The sequence below is a fragment of the Sturnus vulgaris genome, chromosome 1 (assembly GCF_052056855.1).
Source record: "Sturnus vulgaris isolate bStuVul1 chromosome 1, bStuVul1.hap1, whole genome shotgun sequence".
Classification (NCBI taxonomy): domain Eukaryota; kingdom Metazoa; phylum Chordata; class Aves; order Passeriformes; family Sturnidae; genus Sturnus; species Sturnus vulgaris.
In genome coordinates this window covers 116174330-116195232 of record NC_142243.1, presented here as the reverse complement: position 1 = coordinate 116195232, position 20903 = coordinate 116174330, and the positions used below count along the sequence as shown (strand labels likewise).

The window sequence follows — 20903 nt, the reverse complement described above, 5'->3', positions numbered from 1 at the left end:
TTGGGGCTCATTTCCTCTGCAGCTTAGTGATCATTTGTTGTTTTGCCTGTCTGGGCTTATTTGCCCTAACCTCTTAAACCTATCCTGGAATGGCTGGAAAACCTCTCTTCTACCCCACACCTCTGCCTCTGACTCCACTCTGTTCTGCAGGCAAATATAAGCTGTGCACTACTTGAATGCACTTGCTTTCTATGGCACTTTATGAAGCAAGACAACCAAATGCAGAAAGTGCTTTCAACACATTCAGCTAATAATATTGTATACCCTGAGGTGTTTTATAGCTTTTCGAGTGCATTTAAATCTCTTTTTATCTTTTAATTCTCTGGTTCTGGAAGAAAGGCAAAACTTCTGATATAGCCACCTTTTAAAAACATATTTTAAAAGTGAGTAAGAGGAAATGGATGTCAAAACAAGATAATATTGCTAAAATTACACATAATTATATTTGTGTTTGTTGTGGGTTTTTTAAGATAGCAAAGAGAAGGAATACAAAAAGAAAGGTTATTATTGCCTAGCCTCCCACTTCCCAGTTGCTATTTTATCAACAGCAGTTTGTGATTCAACAGCACTTTTAACACATTCTCACTGAAAATAAACCAATTGTGGAATATTGAACATTTTACTGCACAACAAAAACTAGGTTACAGTAGCTAGAAGTCTCCAGCTGCTACTGAAAGGGCAGCTTGGCATTTTGGCATGAAAGGGCAACATAATGAGTCCTTTCTTCTTCCATGTGCTACCTTTCTGCAAACCCCCAAATGGCTTACCTCTATTCCCAGTTAGACTCCTATTTCCTTTATTCTTGTCACTGTTTTTTTGCCACTTAAAATCAATCAAGAGGTGCTGTTTGGTTTTGGGTTTTTTCCTCTAAATGACAAGCTTCTTGTTACCTTTCACCAGGGTGGAATGTTGAGAGCAAGTGTGATATTCCTCCAAAGTGTCTCGTAACTAAATGCATCTTGTAACAGTTTTTATTATAATGTGTTAACTTAAGCCTTCAATAATAATAGAATGAGGAAAGAGAAAGTCTCAGAGCTTCATATAAAGCTGGAGAAAATAAAGAATACATTGAATATTGATGTTTTGCTTTAATTTAAATACTAGCACAAGGATAAAATTTAATTTGACTCCATACAAAAGTGGATTAATCAAAGTGCAGGGATTCTTTACTCAGTGAGAGCATCACATACAAAACTAAAAATATTCTCTCTGCAAGAATGTTGCTTTTATTTTTTATTTAAGATTTACATTAAACAGGTAAATTTAAAAAGAAATGCTTTTGACTGTATTGTCTCTAGGGACATTGCTTATCTTAAACTGTATTTTAGAGTTCTATACAATACTAATACAGATGCTAATATTTTTATCAGCAAAAGTTGTGTACTGGTATACAGCAAAACAAAAAATATATTATTAAAAATAGCATGAATAGATGTAACATTTTGGAGAAGAACAGAAATAAAATTTAATTTATTTTGAAAACCTATCATGGGTATTTGAAGCCTACACTGTATATTCCAAAGCAATACTGCAAGACTGCACGTCTTTATGATGAGTGCTGTCAGCATAATCAGAATGTGTCATAACAAATATTCCAATTATGAAGACAAAAGTTTCTTGTTACAAATTACCAGATAATACTGGAATAAATATTCTTGAAGAAATATTTCTCAAAGAAATATTATTTTCTTGCAATGTTTTCCTACTTGCCTCATTGTCCTTTGGACTCAAGTATATTACAGAAATGCAGATGAAATACACTGGAGAATCAGCAATAGAGTTTGGCAAAAATTAAATTTCTCTGAAGCTAAATCAGTATATTTAAGAGTATATTAATTTACATTTAATGTGCAAAATTATCCACAATTCTTTAAACAAGTTACAAATAAAAAGTTTGTAAAATAAGACACACATCAAATTGCCAAAAACATAAGTAAATATCAGACAAGGCTATATGTAACACTTGATAAAAGTGACATAGAAACAAATGTGTTTTTAATTGTGCAGCTGCTAATAGCCTGCATTTTTAAAAAGTGAGGAAAACTAGGAGTGATTTATGTTATGTAATCCTGATACTGCACTGACTACAGTTATTCATGTAGATCTACATGCCTTAAGAGAATAAATATATGGAGAATAATGGCAGCAGTATGTTACAAGTGTATCAAGTTATGGTTTTTAAATTTTCGAAGAGAGACCTCAATATCAGTCCTAGAATGACTACGTGGAGAATCTTCCCTTCACAATGTTGAGAATGGAATGCAGAACAGAACTCAAAATGTCAGAACACTGTGACCACCGGAATGGCTAATATTGCTTTAAAAAGTATGAATGTATATTTACTTAATAATGTCTCATTTATCTGAGCATTTGTGTCACGGGAAATGTGAATCATGTATGCAAAAATATTCAATTGGTAATACTTTACAGACTTCCTATAATTCTCTCTTGTTTTGGCCTTCATTTTATAACACTTTCAACTTCTAAATTACTGACAGTATTTGATTTTTGTATAATGTAAAAGATTTGGTACTAATGTTGGCATTTTTGGATTTGCTTCAAACATGCATAGCTGATTAACCGACAAAAAAATATTATTGTAATACACAGATCATAGGACATTTAACAGCAATTAATCCCTGAAAATTCAAAATTTACTAACATTAGAGCATTCTAGGTTTGCCATTGTATTGTAATTAAAAAACTAAAACAAGAAATCTGTTTACTTCACAAGAGTAATATTGATTCATTCATGTAATGTAACACTCCACAGTATGTGCTTACTGGTGATAGCATCCACCAGAAAAAACAAAACACGTTCTACTAATTTATTTCAATAACTTGCTAACATTAAATGTAGTCCTGTGATATTTTATTCTTCCTACAAGTGGAACAGATTGTATTAGTCTAATCAGTTTTTTTCTCCTGTTTTTTTACCTTTTTGTCTCCTCTTCTACCTAGTGACTTAAAGAATCCCTTTACCCAAACTTCGGTATTGTAAAGATAAGCGATTATTATATTCTTTTTCTAGTGGAAGTGAAACAAATATATATTTTTTTTCTCTTAGCAGCAGTTTGTCTCACCCGGCACTACTTTTTAAGCATACCAAAAAAGTTAATTGAATTTTTAAACTTTGTTCAAAACAAAGTCTTAGGTTCTGGAAAACACATCCACTGGGCCAATACTCAGTTTGTAGACCTCTTAATCCCACATTTCATGCTATTGCTATGCTTCTACTATCTACTATGTGTGCCTCATTAATCTCACAAATGCATTGTTTTACCCAGAAAAATGCAACATAATGGGATAAAGTGAAGTTACTGTGAACTAAATCTTGTAAGATCTTGTGGATATTCTCAAAACAATCTTGAAACTTTTTGCCTCCTCTTGCTTAGAAACTTTACCTCAGCCGCCTGTCATTCCTGTCTAATGGAGTTCATGTTGTTTCTTTGCTGTCAAGTGCTGGCTTCAAGGTAAAAAGCATAAATGCATAACTGCTGCAGTGTCTTTCACAGAAATTATGGAAGAGGAAAGGGAAGGAAATATTGCTGTTCTCACTATAGAAAAATCTGACACAGAGAAAGCAATGGGCAAGTGAAAAATACTGAGTTGTGAGGATAAATACCCAAAGATTCTATGAAGCTCTATCCTAGAAATTCTTAAATCAAATGTATTTTTTAAAATTATTCTTTTGTTTAAAAGACCCAAAATGTCTGAATCTCACTGTACTAAAGCCATTAAAAAATTTGCCTTTAAATTTCCTGACAATTGCAGCACATGAATTAGGGATGTATTAGCAACTGGTGGTTCTTTATAGAGCACATGATTTTAGATTATTTTCTTAGATTCTTTCACAGTGTAATTTCTTTAAAAGCTGCATGACCAGATGGATACTGTCATCCTAAAATTCTTTAAAAGAGATGTTAAAGACTAGAAATCAATATCAATTACCACAGAAATTAATACAATTTAAAAGTTCATGGAAAGGCAAATAGTTCATAGCTGAATTGAACAACTGAATTGAAAACTCTTACTTGGAGCATTAGCAAGAAAAGAAGCAGTAGCTTGTTCCCTTTTTTATTTGGCTTTGGCCAGCCATCCAAATTGGCAACAAAAAGATGTAGAACCTTATCAGTTCATAGAGGAATTTGAGTTCCCAAACCCAGGTTCAATTTGTACATTCAGATTTCAGCACATGAACTTCAGTATCAGGATTGCTTAGACAAAACCTCAAGTTTAGTATAATACTTCTGATTTTTGAGGCTATTGATAAAAGTGGTGAATTTTTAATGCAGATGCAATTCAAATGACTCAAGTTGGAGAGGAATCCATCTTCAGAAATGAATGATCCTTATAGATTCATCACCTCATCAATTACAGTGTGATATTAAGTCACTTCCAACAGTGCATTTGTATAGTATGCATTTTGGTTGCACACCAGCATACAAGCCCATTCATGTTGTGCAATTTTAATGCATTTCATCTCATATGAGAGCGCACTTCTTGGGACCTAAAGAAATTAAAATTAGCAGAATCACTCTCAGTATCCTTAAAACACTGGAGGACACTTGTGTTAACCTCCTGAAGATGAAGAAAAAGAGTGTGTACCTGAGGCTTGTCTGTTAAAGAAAATCTGAAATTAAGTAAACTACATCCGTCAGCACATAGATTTTTTTTTAACCTCTTCTTAATAGTCAGAATATAATTTTCTCTATCTCTGCATTAAAATTTTAACTGTCTTTTTGCATAATAATGAGTTCTAGATCATACTGTACAATAATCGCAAGTCAAACCACTGCAGGAAAAATGTGTTTGCTTGCAGACACCATGTTCCAGACTCCACTCAGTTAGCAACATTGCCTTTTAAAAACGGTGATCACGTCAAGGCATTTTGGTTTTGCTTCTACTTCTGCATTTCTGTTATCTCCTTGCTAGATACTGGCTACACAGCTGATTCTGCAATTCAGTCACATCACGTTTGCATCAGATATGGACATGTTAGATCATGAGAGAAGAGTTTTTGACAGTATGCCTATAAAAAAACTAATTGATTATGGGTTCAACAAGGTATTTTGGAGCCCGTATTCACAACTATTAGATACATGGGGGAACATAGTACATGTTACTCACATGTTTGGGGTTTGACCAATCAGATAATTTTATTCAGCCAGTTTGTATGTGAAAAAGTAAAATAATTCAGATTTTCTGATGGAGACTAGTATGCTGCTTCTTTTTGTCAAAAATATCCAGGCATTTCTTTGGGAGATATATTCAGAGAAACTCGCTTTGGCCTCTCAAAGACACCAATGACAGGATATCAGGATATCTATCTATCTCCTTAGGTATCAAGTATGAACTCACCACCCTAGGGTGCTTTACCAGTCAAAGGAAAGACAGACATGTTCTGAGGGAATTGATTTCATTATAAAATGGATGTCAACAGTAAATAATAAGATTCACTCTGGATTTTCTCCTTTAACATATCTAAAGTTAGGCAAGAGAAATCCCACCAAAATCTACAGAGCCCAAATTTGACGCAAAGGTAAAGGAAATGCTTTAATAAACAATCTAGCTGTTTTAGTCCTTTTTTCTGATTCTTTCTCTTTCCTTCTTTTTCAAAAGGTAGATAGATATGAGAAACATCACGCAAGTAAATATTTCTACGAGCTACATGGTATTTAAACGAAAGAAATTATTTTCTGTAACATCTAGATAGGAATAAGAAGTTAATTTAAACTAAAAATCGGTCAATTTATCCAAAGAATTAATTAAATTCCTTAACTCTGTTTCTCTGGCACTAGATGGCACAGTAAGGGAGAATGACTGTTAAGTGCCTCTCTCAGGAAAAACATCAACAGTATGTGCATGTCAATAACCATCTTGTAAAGAAAGAAAATACAGGGACTTCTAATCGCATCTAATAATTCTTCTGTGCAAGAGTTTGGGTTTTTTCCCTCTTTGTGTTCTCAAGGTTTCTTATATTCACTTATCATGTATGCTGTCAAATAACTAATTCATTCTGGCAACTGACAATTTAAAAGAATATTACAGGAAGGAGAGTGTCATTGTTTTCCATAAATTCATAAGAGCTGGGAACAAATAGGACAATTCTAAAAATAAATTCATGGATAATTATCATAAGCCATGATTCTCATGGCTACTTTACAGTATGTCTTTGGGATAAAGTACATATAAAGAGTGCCAAAATAACTGCAAAATTTAGGCTATTTACCTCTTATAAAACATTAGATAAATTCTTTTTGTATTTTATGGAAACTAGTGTAGAATTAAAAACTGTACTCTGAAAAGAATCCATATAATAACATTGCATTGCCAAAATTCAAGTTATGCTAAGTAACCATAATTATAGTCTCAACAGAGCTGAAGTATTTCAAAACACCTGTAAAATTTAGGTGTCTCTCTCTATTGTTACAAGCAAATAAATCCACTGATTTAAGTAGCAAGAACCATTTGTAGACTGAGGGAAAGATGGCAAGAGAAAAACCCCAGAAGCCTCAATTGTCAGAATGCCTAGTGAGACAAGAAAGGTTCTACATAGCAACAGCATTTAAAGGATGAATAAATAGCCATAAAGTTCTCTGGTACTGCATGGAAGCTTGCAGATGGCAGATGAATTCATGTCTGTCATGTTTTTATAATACAATGACTTTTACATATTGCTGCCAGATGGAACACAGTTTTGCATCTTGATTATAAATCTCTAAAAAATACAACTTCCTTCAATGTGCTCCCTATATTTGAAACAAAAGCAAATTCAGAGACAGATTTGGGAAGCTAAAGCAGATTTAAGGAAATATAAATTAAATCCTCAAGGGCTTCCTTGTTATAACTCAATTCAAAATAATGGATTTCTCCATGTGTTCTCTGTTTTTGAGGAAAACGAGGGAAGGCATCATACAGATTTCTATACAGGGAGAACTACATGTTCATTTTTAAATGTCAGTACATCTCAGGGAGGTCCAGAAGACCTCTCAATTGAACTTAGTATTTGGAAAAACTTCTACATAACATTTATTCCTGCTTCAATAAAAAGTGATATCTATTACACAAGCTCAGATTGTAAGAGTGCAGTGTATGAAGAATAAATGCAATTTAATCATTGCTGATAATGAACATCTGTATCTACACCACAGAAGCACCTTGCCTTTCCCATTGTGATAAACAATACCTACACAGACCTAAAATCTAATTCTAATTCTGCTTATACCAGTTTTTGTAGAGATGTACTGTGAAGAAAGTACAGAATTTTTGTATTTTATATGTGTTCCTGCATCACACCTGGCTTCCTCCTGTGTGTCTGGTCTTTGCTTCTAATCCTAATTGGTATTGCTAAGAAGAGAATCACTCTGATAGTGAAGTGAATTATATGACTGTAGGGAAGAATATTTTCCCATTCAATGGTTTCTCACAGAGTCTGATTTGACGACAAACTTGAGTTGACTTCTCTCAGCCAGCCTCAAGCATTATTTATACGCAGATAATTCTGTGTGTGAACCCATTAGGCTTTTATGACAGTTATAATCAAATATGATTGGGAAACCTTCTGGCTTACTTGGATCCATACTTACATTGTGCTTTGTGAGGTTGGAAATGTTACTTGCTATTGCTTGTAGCCAGTCAATACAGTCTTCAGCAGAGAGACACTGAATTATTCCACTGCAAACCCCATCCACAGCAATTACTTGGAACGCGTTTTGCCTATAGACATATCATAACAGATCAGGTCAGAAGAGAATTTTATCTTTTCTAGCATATCATCTTAACAATACTTGTAGAAATGCTTTTCTTTCTACTACAATGAAGGTCAGCCAGTGAACACCAATAAAATGCTGGTTTTCCTGCTTTATAAATACCTGACATATTAAAACAATCAAGTTAAAAGTTCAACTCAGACAATATTAAGCTTCCATAAGGCTACAAAAAAAATTCCATAGACCAGCTCCACAGAACCCTGACCATCAGGCTGTACAACTTCAGAAGCTGATAAGTGAAAGAGCTGATACATATCTAAGACTTAGTACTTTAATACAACAGCAACAGAGAAGGAAAGTGCATTGGAAACCATAGGCAATAATTTGGGAAATTCAGTGAACACCAGTATATATTTCTCAACACCTTTGTTTTATTTTTATAATACAGTGTCTAAACACAGTTGGATTACTGTCTGGAGGCCCCTTGTTGGCTGCTTAAGCTTAGAGAATTTTGTTTCTCTTCTAAACTGCTGATTGAAAACTTGGAGAAGTCAAAATTGATCAGGTAGCATTAATGATTTTTCCAATTGCATTTCTGAATATAGGATCATTACCAAAATACACTCCTACCTCTGCCTCTAACCCCATCTTCAATCTCGGCACATACACAACAATCTATCATGCATTATAGACTGATTTTCCACTTCTAGGAACTGAGCAATTATAGAACAAGAGAAAATTTCTAACATGCTAAAGTAGTAACAGACCTAATTTCTTCAGTAAATAGCCTAAAAGCTCTTGACAGGTCTCTGTCTTCAAAACTGAAAAACCTCAATAATAATCCATATCCCAGAGTAGGAGATTACTGAACATATAGAGAATACCAAGTTCCACTGTTGACATTCTGCTACAAACCCAACTGTTAATGATCAATTAATAGTTTAAGTGCATCATTCAGATTCTTCGAGAATGGCTCAAGCAATGTGCCTGTTATCTTCAGGGTAAAACTGAGTGTCACTAATGACAGTTTCTGGCATATGGAAACAGATCTCAATTTTGAAAAGCTGTTTGTTTGGGGTCTTTTACCTCTTAAAATTTTATTCTAGATGTATAGAATGTAAGGCTAATATCTATCTTCACTCCATCCTTGTTGAGAACAGACTGTTTCTTCAGACAAGAGAAGAATAAAAATGAAATAGAGCCGTGCCTTTGCTTTGAGTGTTCTAGTATGAGAACCAGCTTTTGCAGGATAATGAGGCTTATATTAACATGATCTTGCAGGGTTCTGTGGTTTATTTAAATCCAGCAGTTTAATTGTCTTTCCCAGGGGCAGTGATTTTTCTTTAAATTCACAAAAAAAGACAAGACAGACTTCTTTCAGAGACCCATTTTTACAGTAATTCTGGTAAAATTTTGAGGAAGATTTATTAAAAGAAACTTCATGTAATGTTGCTAGCATTTATTTATTATATCCTTTATTTTAGATGGCTATATATATAAATAGCAAAATTTTCCAGAATAAATTTCTAAATCCTTACATGAAGACCTTAGTATGAGCTCAAAATTGTTGATTATCTCTTTTAAGGAATAAAACACTGATTTCAGGACTTGCCTTGTCAACACAGTCTACCATAAATCAAAGCAGGGATCCAAGAGATCTATTAATGTGTAACATTAACACAAGTACAAAAACCCCAATATGTTCCAGATTCAATCCTCATGCACAAATTTCCCTTACACTACACAGTGAATCTGGTGCATTTGGGGCATCAGATTATTACTACTGTTTCTAGGAGTTTGATCTGTGCAAGTACAAAATCATTTGTCCATAATGTTGTTACCCAAGCATCAATGCCAAATTACCCAAATATCAATAGTATGATACATGGTTACCTAATAAATTACTTGTGAATGTGTCTTGGCAGTAGATAGCCTTAGATTATTGCAATTGTATTTTCTTGAGTAAGTCTACCCAGCCCAAGTCCATAATACCATGCAAACCTGAAACCATAAAGTATTAAATAGATGTTTTGTACTAAAAGGAACAATTAGTAGATTCATCACTTCATAATACACACATCAAAAAAAAAAAGATATTGGATAAACACTTATTCAACTACACATTTCAGGTTCTGGGCCTTCTGGAACACAAAACCTATAATCAAAATTAATAAGTTTTGCAGGATTAACCTGAATGTCTTCTAGAATTATGTATGAATACCCTTCAGAATTTACGCGTCTCAACCATTCCACATGACTATGAGGTTTACTATTGTACATGAGAACAATATATTTCTATATCAAGCTCTGAAATATAAAGTTATTAGGCTTTACATAGTGAAAACAGCCTCATAAATACTAACTATGAAAAATGTAATGAATTAGCTTTCATTTCATGTTGCTGCCTTATATTATTTTTATTATACTTTCTTGTGTGTTGATGTTTCTAGCAATCTCTTATAAAAAGTATCTACCATTCTCTCATAACAAATTCTGAGAGGGAGTAACATTTAAAAATGTTTACAGTAATTTAAAATAGTCTTCTAAATTGTCTTGCTAGCAACATAAAATGTTGTTTCTATGTTTTAAGAAAAACTCACTTCCTCTCTCATACACAGCCTGCATTTTTGGTTTTTTTGTTTGTTTTTTTAAAGACATGCTTCTTCATGTTCGATAGAATAGAAGGACACAAGGTAAAAATTATCTGAGTAGTTTTTCAAGGTTTGAGTACGAGTTCAGGTATTTTGTTTCATATTACTAAACTCTTATTTTCTAGAAATTCAAATCTCAGCAATATCATTACTACCTAAGACACTTCCTTTGTTATGTACAAGTTGTATAATATGAAATTTAAGCTGTTTTTTTATAGATGCAGAAGACTGAATTTTAAAACTCAAGATCTAGGAACAGCTGCTTATGTGCTAATTTTCCATGTGAGCAGTTCTATTAAATTCAGGACCTTATCTGAAGTGTACAGTAGAATAGATCTCACATCTGTTATGATTTTGTGTACTTTATGCTTCATTGTTAAATATGGAGCAGAAGGCTTTCAAAGAATTTAGTAAAACACCTCCTGCCTCTCTGGTGACTTTATTCTGCTACAATTCAGTTCAGCCAAGAAGCCTTTGTAGCCTTTGGTTTACACCTTGCCTCCCTGGGCAAGCCATTGTTCCTCAACAGACCAAGGCTCATGCTGCCAAGTAAATACGATCCTGCAAATACCAGTCCAAAACTGCAGGCTGGCTTTAGCTCCACAATGATCTACAAGAACTACTGCCTAACCTGCATTAGTTTCAGCTCTGTGAATAGGAAAAATGGCTGGCAGACCCAGGCATTGTAATTCTAAGAAACAATAGCCCTAAGAACCAACTGAGGCAGCGGTTGCTTTTGTGCAACTTTCAAATGTTTACTGAGAATTAAAAAGAAAAAATAAAATTAACTCCACAAAAACCCCAAACAGATGAAAGAAGACTTCTCTTCCTCCGGCTTCTGGGGTTTTCATAAATCCACTCCTAGGGGATTGATTACAAGAAATTATGGAGTACCCTGCTCGGTACCTGTACACAGCTTTCCTACAGATAATGTCTTTACCTACTAGAGCTCATAGAAGTATTTCAGTATGAGAGCTTCATTCTTACATATACAGATGATAAATGAATCCGTACAATAGCTAGATTTTTAAAACTTTTAAATAATAAAGTATTATCTCATACACTTCCCTTGTTGGACTTTGTAACTACTTTCATTTCTATTTCATTGCTTTACAAACAGTAATCATTACAGAATATTTTTGTCTTCCCTCATTATTTATTCTGATTTACTAAGACAATATTAAATTAAACAACGTCAAATTCTAGGTCTGTATTAGGTCTTTCTGAGATTAATTTTATTCTCCCACAGCAGCCCTCATAGTGTTGTGCTTTGTATTGGTAGCTTGAAACAAAAATGTTTTGGCTACCATTAATCAGTGGTGGCACAGCATCAGAGCTATTGCTCCATCCTTCCCTCCTCACCAACAGGCTGTGGAAACAAAATCTTGGGAGGGGAAATAGCCAGGACAGCTGACCCAAACTAATCAAGGGGATATTCTATGCCATATGACATCTGCACAGCAATGAAAGATAAGAGAAAGGAAGGGAGAGAATCCATTAATTAGTTATCACACTTGTCTTTCAGAGCAACTACTACATGTACCAAAGTCCCACTTCCCAGGAAGTGACTGAACATCACCTGCAGATGGGAAGTAGAGAACAAATATTTTGGGTATTTTGCTTCCATGTGTGGTCTTTACTTTTGTTTTATTACAGTGCCTTTATCTTGACTCACCAGATTATTTCCATCTCATTTTCTTCCCCTCCATCCTGTTGAGGAGGGGAGTGATAGAGAAGCTTGGCTGACACTTGGCATCCAGCCATGGTCAACCCATCACAATGATGCACTAAAGTTAAACCTGACTATGAGCTTTGGACAGCTACCCCAGTGATTGTAACAAATTGGCAATGAAATTAAATGCCAACATATGCAAAGTAAAACATGGGAAAAAATAACCTTAGCTATATGGAAATAAGTAAAAAAATAAAGTCCTTACTGTAGTTATAAACATAAATCAAAGAAGTGCAAGAACTAGGAGATGTTTATCAGCTCAGCATCTTGCTCATGGTCCTCAACTGAGTATGGTCATAGCTACTTCTGTACCTGGACATGTACCCCACTGATTTGGACCTCTAGGCTGACTTCTCTGTTTAAACTGAGCCCCACCTAACCCTGATGGACTCCTCTGAAGACTGTCCCTAAGCCTTCTCTGTTCCTCCACGGAGAGCAGTGGGATAGGATCTTTGTTGGCATGGACAACACCTTGTCCTGCCTCACTGCCACCCTCTTTCTTGGCTTATCTTCCCCATGGGGCAGCCAGCCCTAGCTGCTCTCAAACAAAGATTATTTCACCCAATGTAGGTATCAGATGATGTATTTTAGACAAACAGAAGGAAATAAATTTTTAAAATATAACCACATTGCAGAGCTCAATGCCAAAATGCATTGCAAAAATCAAAGACATAAAACAAGCAACTTAGAAAGATTTTTTTGAGGATAGGAACATTAGTAGCTATTAAATACGATGATGTATGTTTCATCTCAAACTGCAAAAGGTGCTGAGCACTAGATGCAAGTAGAAAGAACACCCATCATCTCCCCACATACCTGGTCCCAGTTGGTATCAAAGAATCAATAAACCAAGGTGGACCTAGAAAGACCTTTATGAAATCTCCTGTATTTCATGTCTCTGTCAGCTGCTATGGAATCAATAATGCAATTCCTTCAACAATGCAACTCCCTAGGGCATGCATCTGTCAATCAAGAAGTCAAGTTTCAACCTTCAGAACTTCTTTACCTGCACAGATCTGATCCTGGAAGGTACTGGGAAAATCGTGAATGAAGAAGTGGAATTAATCGAAGATCACACCACCTTTTCTCCCACCTAAGTCCTGGGGATGCGGGCCATGAGGAACAAGATAATGTATCCTGAAAAACATTAAAAGGTCCTTCTCAATTTTGAACTTCATTGTAAATACTCAGCAGATTTGGAAAGAATGAGATAGACTTCAAAGACTTTCATTTGGCAGTGTTCCATTTTCCCCAAATCACTTGTCATTAGTTTTAGTGAGCACTGAAAAGATTCTGAATAGGATCTCTAAATTATTCACAATACAACCATAATTCAGTTATTTCCTGTGGCTCTGTACACATTTACATACATATCTTCTCTAATGATATCACCTCAAAACCTGGTAATTGGGAATGGAATTTAACATGTGATGAAAATTGTGAAAATTGTCAAAACTACATGCTTGTGATGAATATTTTAATTTTACCTACTTACAGAAGACATTGCTTATATGAAAACTGACCTTTATCATGTTTATAATCACATCTACAAAGAATGAGTATTTAAATATCTAGTCCAATTTGACCAGTATTTTTAAAGAATATAGATTTGCATGAGAAATGTGTATAAAAAGTTAAATTATCATCATCTGTTTCTAAAAATACACCTCTTTCATTATAAAATACTTTATAAAATAATGCTAATGATGGTGTTACTTTTCTGAAAGAGCGTGATTCTTCAAAGTGCCTTCTCACAGCAACAAAGAATGAGGAAAAGGCTGAGGTATTTAATGCATTCTTTACCACAGTCTTGAATAGTAAGGCCAGTTATTTGTCTGGTAGCAAACCTCTGAGGTGTGAGACAGGGATAGGGAGTAGAGTGAAGCCACCATGATCCAAGGGGAAATGGACAGTGATCTGCTGCAGCAGTCAGGCACACAGGTCTATGTGGCCAGATGGGATCCACGGAAGGACAGTGAGGGAGCTGGCACAGGAGCTCAGCGAGTCACTTTCCATCATTCACCAGCAGTCCTGCCTAACCAGTGAGGTCTCAGTTGACAGGAAGTTGGCAAATATGATGTCTATCTACAAGACAGGCTAGGAGGAGGATCTGGGGAGTTACAGGCCTGCCAGCCTGCCCTGGGGCAGGTCATGGAGCAGATCATCTGGAGCCATCCCACACCATGTACAGGACAACCAGGGAAATCAGGCCCAGCCAGCACAGGTTTATGTGAGGCACATCCTGCCTGACCAGCCTGATCTCCATTTATGACCAGGTGACCAATCTAGTGCATGAGGGAAAGGCTGTAGATGTTGTCACCCTGGACTTTACTAAAGCTTTTGGCACAGCATTCTCCTGGAGAAACTGGCTGCTCATGGTTTCAATAGGTGCACAGTTCACTGGGTGAAAACCTGGCTGGATGGATGGCTCAGAGAGTGGTGGTGAATGGAGATACACCAGCTGGTGGACAGTCATGACTGGTGCTGTCTCAGGGCTAAGTGCTGGGGCCAGCACTGCTCAATATCTGGAAGAGGGGATCAAATACACCCTGAGTTCACAGCTGACAAAAAGCTGGATAGGAGTGCTATCTGCTAGAGGGTAGGAAGGCTCTGCAGAGGGATCTGTACAGGCTGGATCAATGGGCTGAGGCAAATCATATGAGATTCACAAAACAAAGTTCCAGGTCCTGCACTTTGGTCACAACAACCCCAGACAGCACTGGGAGGGAAAGTGGCTGGAATCCTGTATGATGAGAAAGGACCTGGATGTGCTGGTCAATAGCAGCTGAACATGAGCCAGCTGTGCCCAGGTGGCCAAAAAGGCCAATGGCATCCTGGCTTGTATCAGAAATACAATGGCCAGCAAGACCAGGACAGTGATTGTTCTCCTGTATATGGCACTACTGAGGCCTCAACTTGAATGCCATGTTCAGTTGTTTGCCCCTCACTCCAGCAAGGACATTGAGGTGCTGGGATATGTCCAGAAAAGGGCAACATGGTTGGAAAAGGGTCTGGAGCACAAGTCCTGTAAGGAGCAGCTGAGGGAGCTGAGGTTGTTTGGTCTGAAGAAAGGAAGATTCAGGGGAGACGTTATCACTCTCCACAACCACCAGAAATGAGGCTGTAGCCAGGGGTTGGCCTCTTCTCCCAAGTAACAAGTGACAGTATATCAATATATCACTAAAATAAAATTTAAAAAACCCTGCTGATTTACATGATTTTTAATCTCAAATTTCATATTGTTTCTTACTGGTATCTTCTATAATATAAATATTAGAAAAATTAAGTACACTTTCTATTTTTCTAGAGTGTGCATTTTGAGTAAGATTTATGGAATTATAAAGATTTAACAATTTGAACTTCACTTTTACGTATATGTTCATAAATCTTTCATGTATATGAAACAAAATATCACAATTAATATCATGTTATCTGAGTAGTAGGCTTTTCATTGGTAGTTCACTTATTTAAAACACTGAATCTCAGGTGAAAAATGACATAAATTCAATAAAAAAAAATAAATTATTGTCTAGGAAGACTATGCTAGGATGTTGTTTTGAACATCTTGCATTTTTAATGTTTTCTCTCTGCTTTTAGGAACCTTTCTTCACCTGTGATTAAACTTGGAGAAGAGATGAAATGCAGTAAAATTTCAGATACAAAGTGTAGACCTAGATATGACTACAACAAAAATGTTAGCCCTACTTTTAGACGGCATAACTCTGTGAACTGTTGACAAAAAGACCAAAACCAGTCTTGTCAACTCCAAGTTCTGAGTCAAAAGCCTCCTTCATGTGAATTAAAAAGACTGTAAATTAAGAAACAAGACTGTGGCTGTAAGTCATAGAAGCATGGAATGCCTGAATTGGATGGGACCCACAAGGACCATCAAGTCCAGCTCTTGGCACCATACAGGACATCTCCAACAATCTCACAATGCTCCTGAGAGTTTTTTCAAATTCTTCTTGTCCTCTGTCAGGCTGATGCTGTAACTACTACCCTGGGGAGCCTGTTCCAGTGCTCAACCATCCCCTAAGCAAAGAACCTCTTTCTAATATCCAACCTAAACCTCGCAGACATAACATTCCCTTGGGTCCTGTCACTGGTCACCACAGACAAGAGATCAGTGTCTGCCTCTCTTCTTCCCCTCACAAGGAAGCTGGAGGCTGCAATGAGGTCTCCCCTCAGTCTCCTCTTCTTGAGGCGGAACAGACCAAGCGACCTCAGCCTCTCCTCACACAGCGTCTCCTCCAGACCCTTCACCATCGTGGTTGACCTCCTTTGGAGCTCTCCAACAGCTTTGTATCTCTTTTATGCTATGGTGCCCAACGCTGCCCCCAGCACTGGAGGTGAGGCTGCCCCAGCTCAGAGCAGAGCAGGACAATCCCCTCCCTTGCCCAGCTGATGATGCTGTCCCTGATGCCCCCAGGACAGGGTTGGCCCTCCTGGCTGCCAGGGCACTGCTGGCTGATGTTCAACTTTCCGCCAACCAGGACCCCAAGTCCCTTTCTGTGACACTGCTTACCAGCTTCTCATTCCCCAGTTTGTCAGTACATCCAGAGGTTGCCCCTCTCACGTGCAGAATCCAGCTCCTGCCCTTGCTAAAATTCACATGGTTGGTGGCTGCTCAGCTCTCAAATTTGTTGAGGTTTCTGTGTAAAGCTTCTCTGCCTTTGAGGGAGTCAAGAGTTCCTCCAAATTTTGTATCATCCGCAAACTTATTTAGTATCCCTTTGAGTTCTGAACCCAAGTCATTGATCGAAATGTTGATGATCACTGGGATACAGCCCTGCAGAACCCCACTAGTGACCAGTCACCAGCCTAAATTCACTCTGTTCACTGCAACTCTTTGTATCCAACCATGAGCCAGTTGCTCACCGATCATATGTTTATTCAACTGTCGTAATTCCTTCTAGAAAATATTGTGAGAAAAAGGAAGAGCTGTGGCATAAGATTTGCACATCAATTAGGAATTCATACAGAAATCCTTTGGTTTTACATAGAACTCGGTTCCCATGACAAGGGGACATCTAAGAACCTCATCTTGGTCTTCACTAGAAAATTTAATTTAGGGTGAATTATAGACTCATGACACCAGATTATATTATCTAAACTGACACTCCATTTCAGTAAATTATTATCAGTTCAAATGGAAACTACAGCTCATCTAGATCAGTTTTGACACCTGCAAAAAAAGAGTTCACAAATGAAAGCATGTTTTTTATCATAAAAGCATAATTAGAATTGTAGTGGCTAGTTGAATAAATAGCTTAGGATCTACTGCCATAACCTTTTTACATATCTGCATACATATCTATATAGTCTCCTGAGACAAATCTGCTTTTGTTGTTGCTGCACGAGTTACGTATATTTTTATTTATTTGATATCAATTTTATTGCTGTTATCTATTTATAAATTCCACTTCCTAATATAATAACATTATAATTCTGAAGGGTTTTCCAGATTACAATCATGTTTAAATCTATGGTATTGATATTTAAATCTGTGGGCCACTATTTAAAACCTTTAATAGAAAAATAACCTTTAGAACTATATAAAATAAAGGAAATTTTGCATTTTCTGGCTAAGAAATTTTTTTAAAGTTCCTTGCTACACTTCAAAACCATTTTTACTTAATATCTGATCAGATATCTGTACTATTTTATCCCAGAGACACTCTGCTCCATAATGTTATCCCACTTCAGGTAAGATTTTAATTACACATTACCAGACGTAAAACACTCTCACCTTAAAAATAGGAAAAACATGCACCTAATCATCTTGTCCCAAAAGCTTTAGATAATGCATACAATATAAGTAATGGAAAATAATCTCAAAAGCTTTTCTTCCTTCTTTATAAATAGATATATTTTCGTTTTAAGATTTTTAATTCCTCTGCAGAGAAAAAAATGCAGAAGGTAAAACTTTTGCAAAATCCCTACTGCCCAAGTAAACAGTAATCACATGTATCAAGGCACAATCTCACCTGTAATAATTTGTCACAATTTAATTCCCAGCCATAATTTCTAGCTACTCTTTTTTCCCTCTACAGAACTGTCTGTCTCCAGAGTTAGCTGGAGATGTTATGTTAATGTCCTTTATTAGTACTTCCACTTAGCTATTATACTATAATTATTCTTCAGTGTAATTCGATCACGGAGATCCAAGCTCTTACCGTGTTGTTGGGGTGGTAGTTGAGATGCAAACCACTGTCACATAGGGGAGAGGATGTGCCACTGCTTTGGTCACTGGGGGCACCTAATACAAATACAAATTCATAGAAAAATTCTTCGTTAATCTATGATGACATAATTCCAATTTGTGTATGCATATATGCATTCTCCCCACACCCAAATAACTTCTATCATATATAACATATATGTCATATATGTTATATGAATATATATCATATAGACATTTACTTTCTCCATTCAGCCAGCATCTGTATTCTGGCTTAAGTGGAATGCCTTGTAAGTTAAATGGAAGCTCAAGAAAACTTTTCCCAGTGTTTTGATAAAAAAAGTTAATACCTGCTTGTTAAGAAAAAAAAAAAAATCCCACAACACTTCTTTCAAATTCGACAACATAAGGACTACCTTCTCTGTTGGTTTTTACTTGAAGGAACTTGTCAGATAACCCTTTTGTTACTCTCAGTGGAGCTTACAGTTCTAAATGTTTCTTGTAATGGTTAAGGAAATTACAGTGCTATGCCTCAAAAGTGACATAGGATTCATGCAAATGCACATGCCAGTGCATCGCTCAGGCTACTCTGTGCTACTACAGCCTTTCATAAAAGGGACAAAGGTACTGGGACACGTTTTTATTTAAGAATACAGTGTTCCTATTTTTTTCTTGTTTCATTTGAATTTAATACATAGGCAAAAGAAAAAGACAATATTCCATCAAATGTTTGTATAAAATGCTGTTTAATGATTTAGATTATTTAATTCCTGCTAACTTAAAATCAAATTCTAGAAGTATTGAAATCAAATATTTATTGCATTGTTGCTTAAAACTTGAGCAATTTGGTTCACTCTCTTAGGCAGCAAAAAGAAGGAAAGCAGAAGGTGGTAAAAGGCACAAGCTGATATATTAATATACTTAGATATGCTGTAATTGTCTATAATTATGCATCCACACTTACAATTTAATATAATTAAAGGAAGGCAGCTGTCTCTGTATGGCTCTCATGGGGCTAAGTTCACTAAAACTCAGTTTGGACTAAAACAAAATACTTATCATTCTAGAGTAATTTATTCTTAGGTAAACAGACATTTCCACCAAAGCCTCTGAATTTTAAACAGCAAAGTTAAGAGTTAAGTCCTCTAAATATACACACACAATCTCATTTTCATATTTACAAGAAAAAACTCCCTGGGACTAAAATGCTGCCCAAAAAACCTGATTTTAAATACTCTGCACCAGGATGTGAGCTATTGCAAACTAATGTAATTCTACACTTTTACCTGCAACTTTACTGATTCACACCAGCCAAATGCCTAGTTATCTGTTTTTCAACCATAGATAGCAATTTTTCTCTTGAGGTCAGTGTTAACACAAGCCCTGGCAATCGGAGCAACTCATATTTAGGCAGTAATGCTGCTTGTAAAAGCTGCTGTCAATCACCCTCAATGCACAGTAGCTTCAGAAGCTGCAAGCGTTCATGGGGTTCTTTTGGTCAAGTAATAAAGGCTTACATGCACAATCTTCATTCAGTGGCAGTTTAAGAAAAGCAGGTGCTCTTTTCAGAAAGGACACAGTTAGGGTCACTTCTTCCCCTGCGTTGCGAAGGACCTGCACCTGGAAAAGAAATATAGGCAGACACCTTGAAATAAATTTATGACCCAAATGCATTAGCAAATGTAAGCAAGACCACACAGCTTTCCATACCATATAACTTATTGGAAGTTTATTGCAATTACATTTGTTTGAGAAGAAAGCAAGACATAAAGCTTGCTATGTGCTTGTCTATTGTATTTCTAGCCACACATACAGTTAATGGGGCGAGGGGGGCATTAGCTTCCTATATTAGTGCTGGCTTTGACCTGTGCTGTTGCAGAACTTGTTCCTTGAAACTATTCAGCTATGTAAGTCCTCCTTTCAGGCCTGGAATCATCTCCCTTAGCACATATTTACTTTAAAAAAATAAATATGTATTTTCTCTACTCATTTTTCTCTACGCATATATATTTTCTCTTGTCATATAAATCCTCAACCAAAATAACAGCAGCAGTTTCCACAGCTGTGCCATAATCCTATGAGCAAGTCTTTCCAACACTCAGAGTTAAATTTAGCTGAAGCGCTCCAGCATGGATGAGAGACCTAATCTTCATCACAGACACAGAGGAAAAGAACCTATCTTCAGCCTTAAATCTTAGATAAGCATGAGCTTAGGTTTTGCCAAAGGGCAGCTTGCATTATGGACATTGAATGTGCAAAGCACCTATCCAGCTGTGAATACTTTCTGCCTTCCTGTAATCTCCCATAGTTACCCCTCTGGCTTTTGCTCATTCTTTGGCTTTTGTGGGGTACAGCTGTAGACACCCCAAGCATACAGCAGGGTGAGGGACTCCAGGCATCTCCCAAGAGTAGCAGTAAGGAGGCACAAAATCATCTAAGCAAAATGCTGTATTAAATAGCTGAGGAAGAATGTTTGAATTGGCTTATGAGAGCCAAGAAGAATCAGATCTGTTTCAGAGAACAACCGTTTCCTGTTCTAGCTCTATAACTTTAAAACTCTTCAAGGGCTGATTTAATTTGGGCTTACAGTGACAGAAGATTGTGCCTTGCCTCTCTTTGAGTGACTG

The 20903-nt window shown here is 36.4% G+C and overlaps 1 protein-coding gene across 5 annotated transcripts in view; it reads right to left on the bottom strand.

Annotated features, from left to right (window-relative positions):
• Positions 1-20903, bottom strand: part of SNTG1 (syntrophin gamma 1) — a 318906-nt gene that overhangs the window by 88585 nt on the left and 209418 nt on the right. For all 5 annotated transcript variants that reach the window (XM_088174809.1, XM_014881643.2, XM_088174814.1 and 2 more), the window contains 4 exons: positions 19794-19896; positions 18272-18354; positions 13102-13232; positions 7590-7719 (listed from right to left, as the gene is read on the bottom strand). In XM_088174809.1, coding sequence (XP_088030935.1) covers positions 7590-7719; positions 13102-13232; positions 18272-18354; positions 19794-19896 — 447 coding nt within the window. The remainder of the gene's footprint in view (positions 1-7589; positions 7720-13101; positions 13233-18271; positions 18355-19793; positions 19897-20903) is intronic.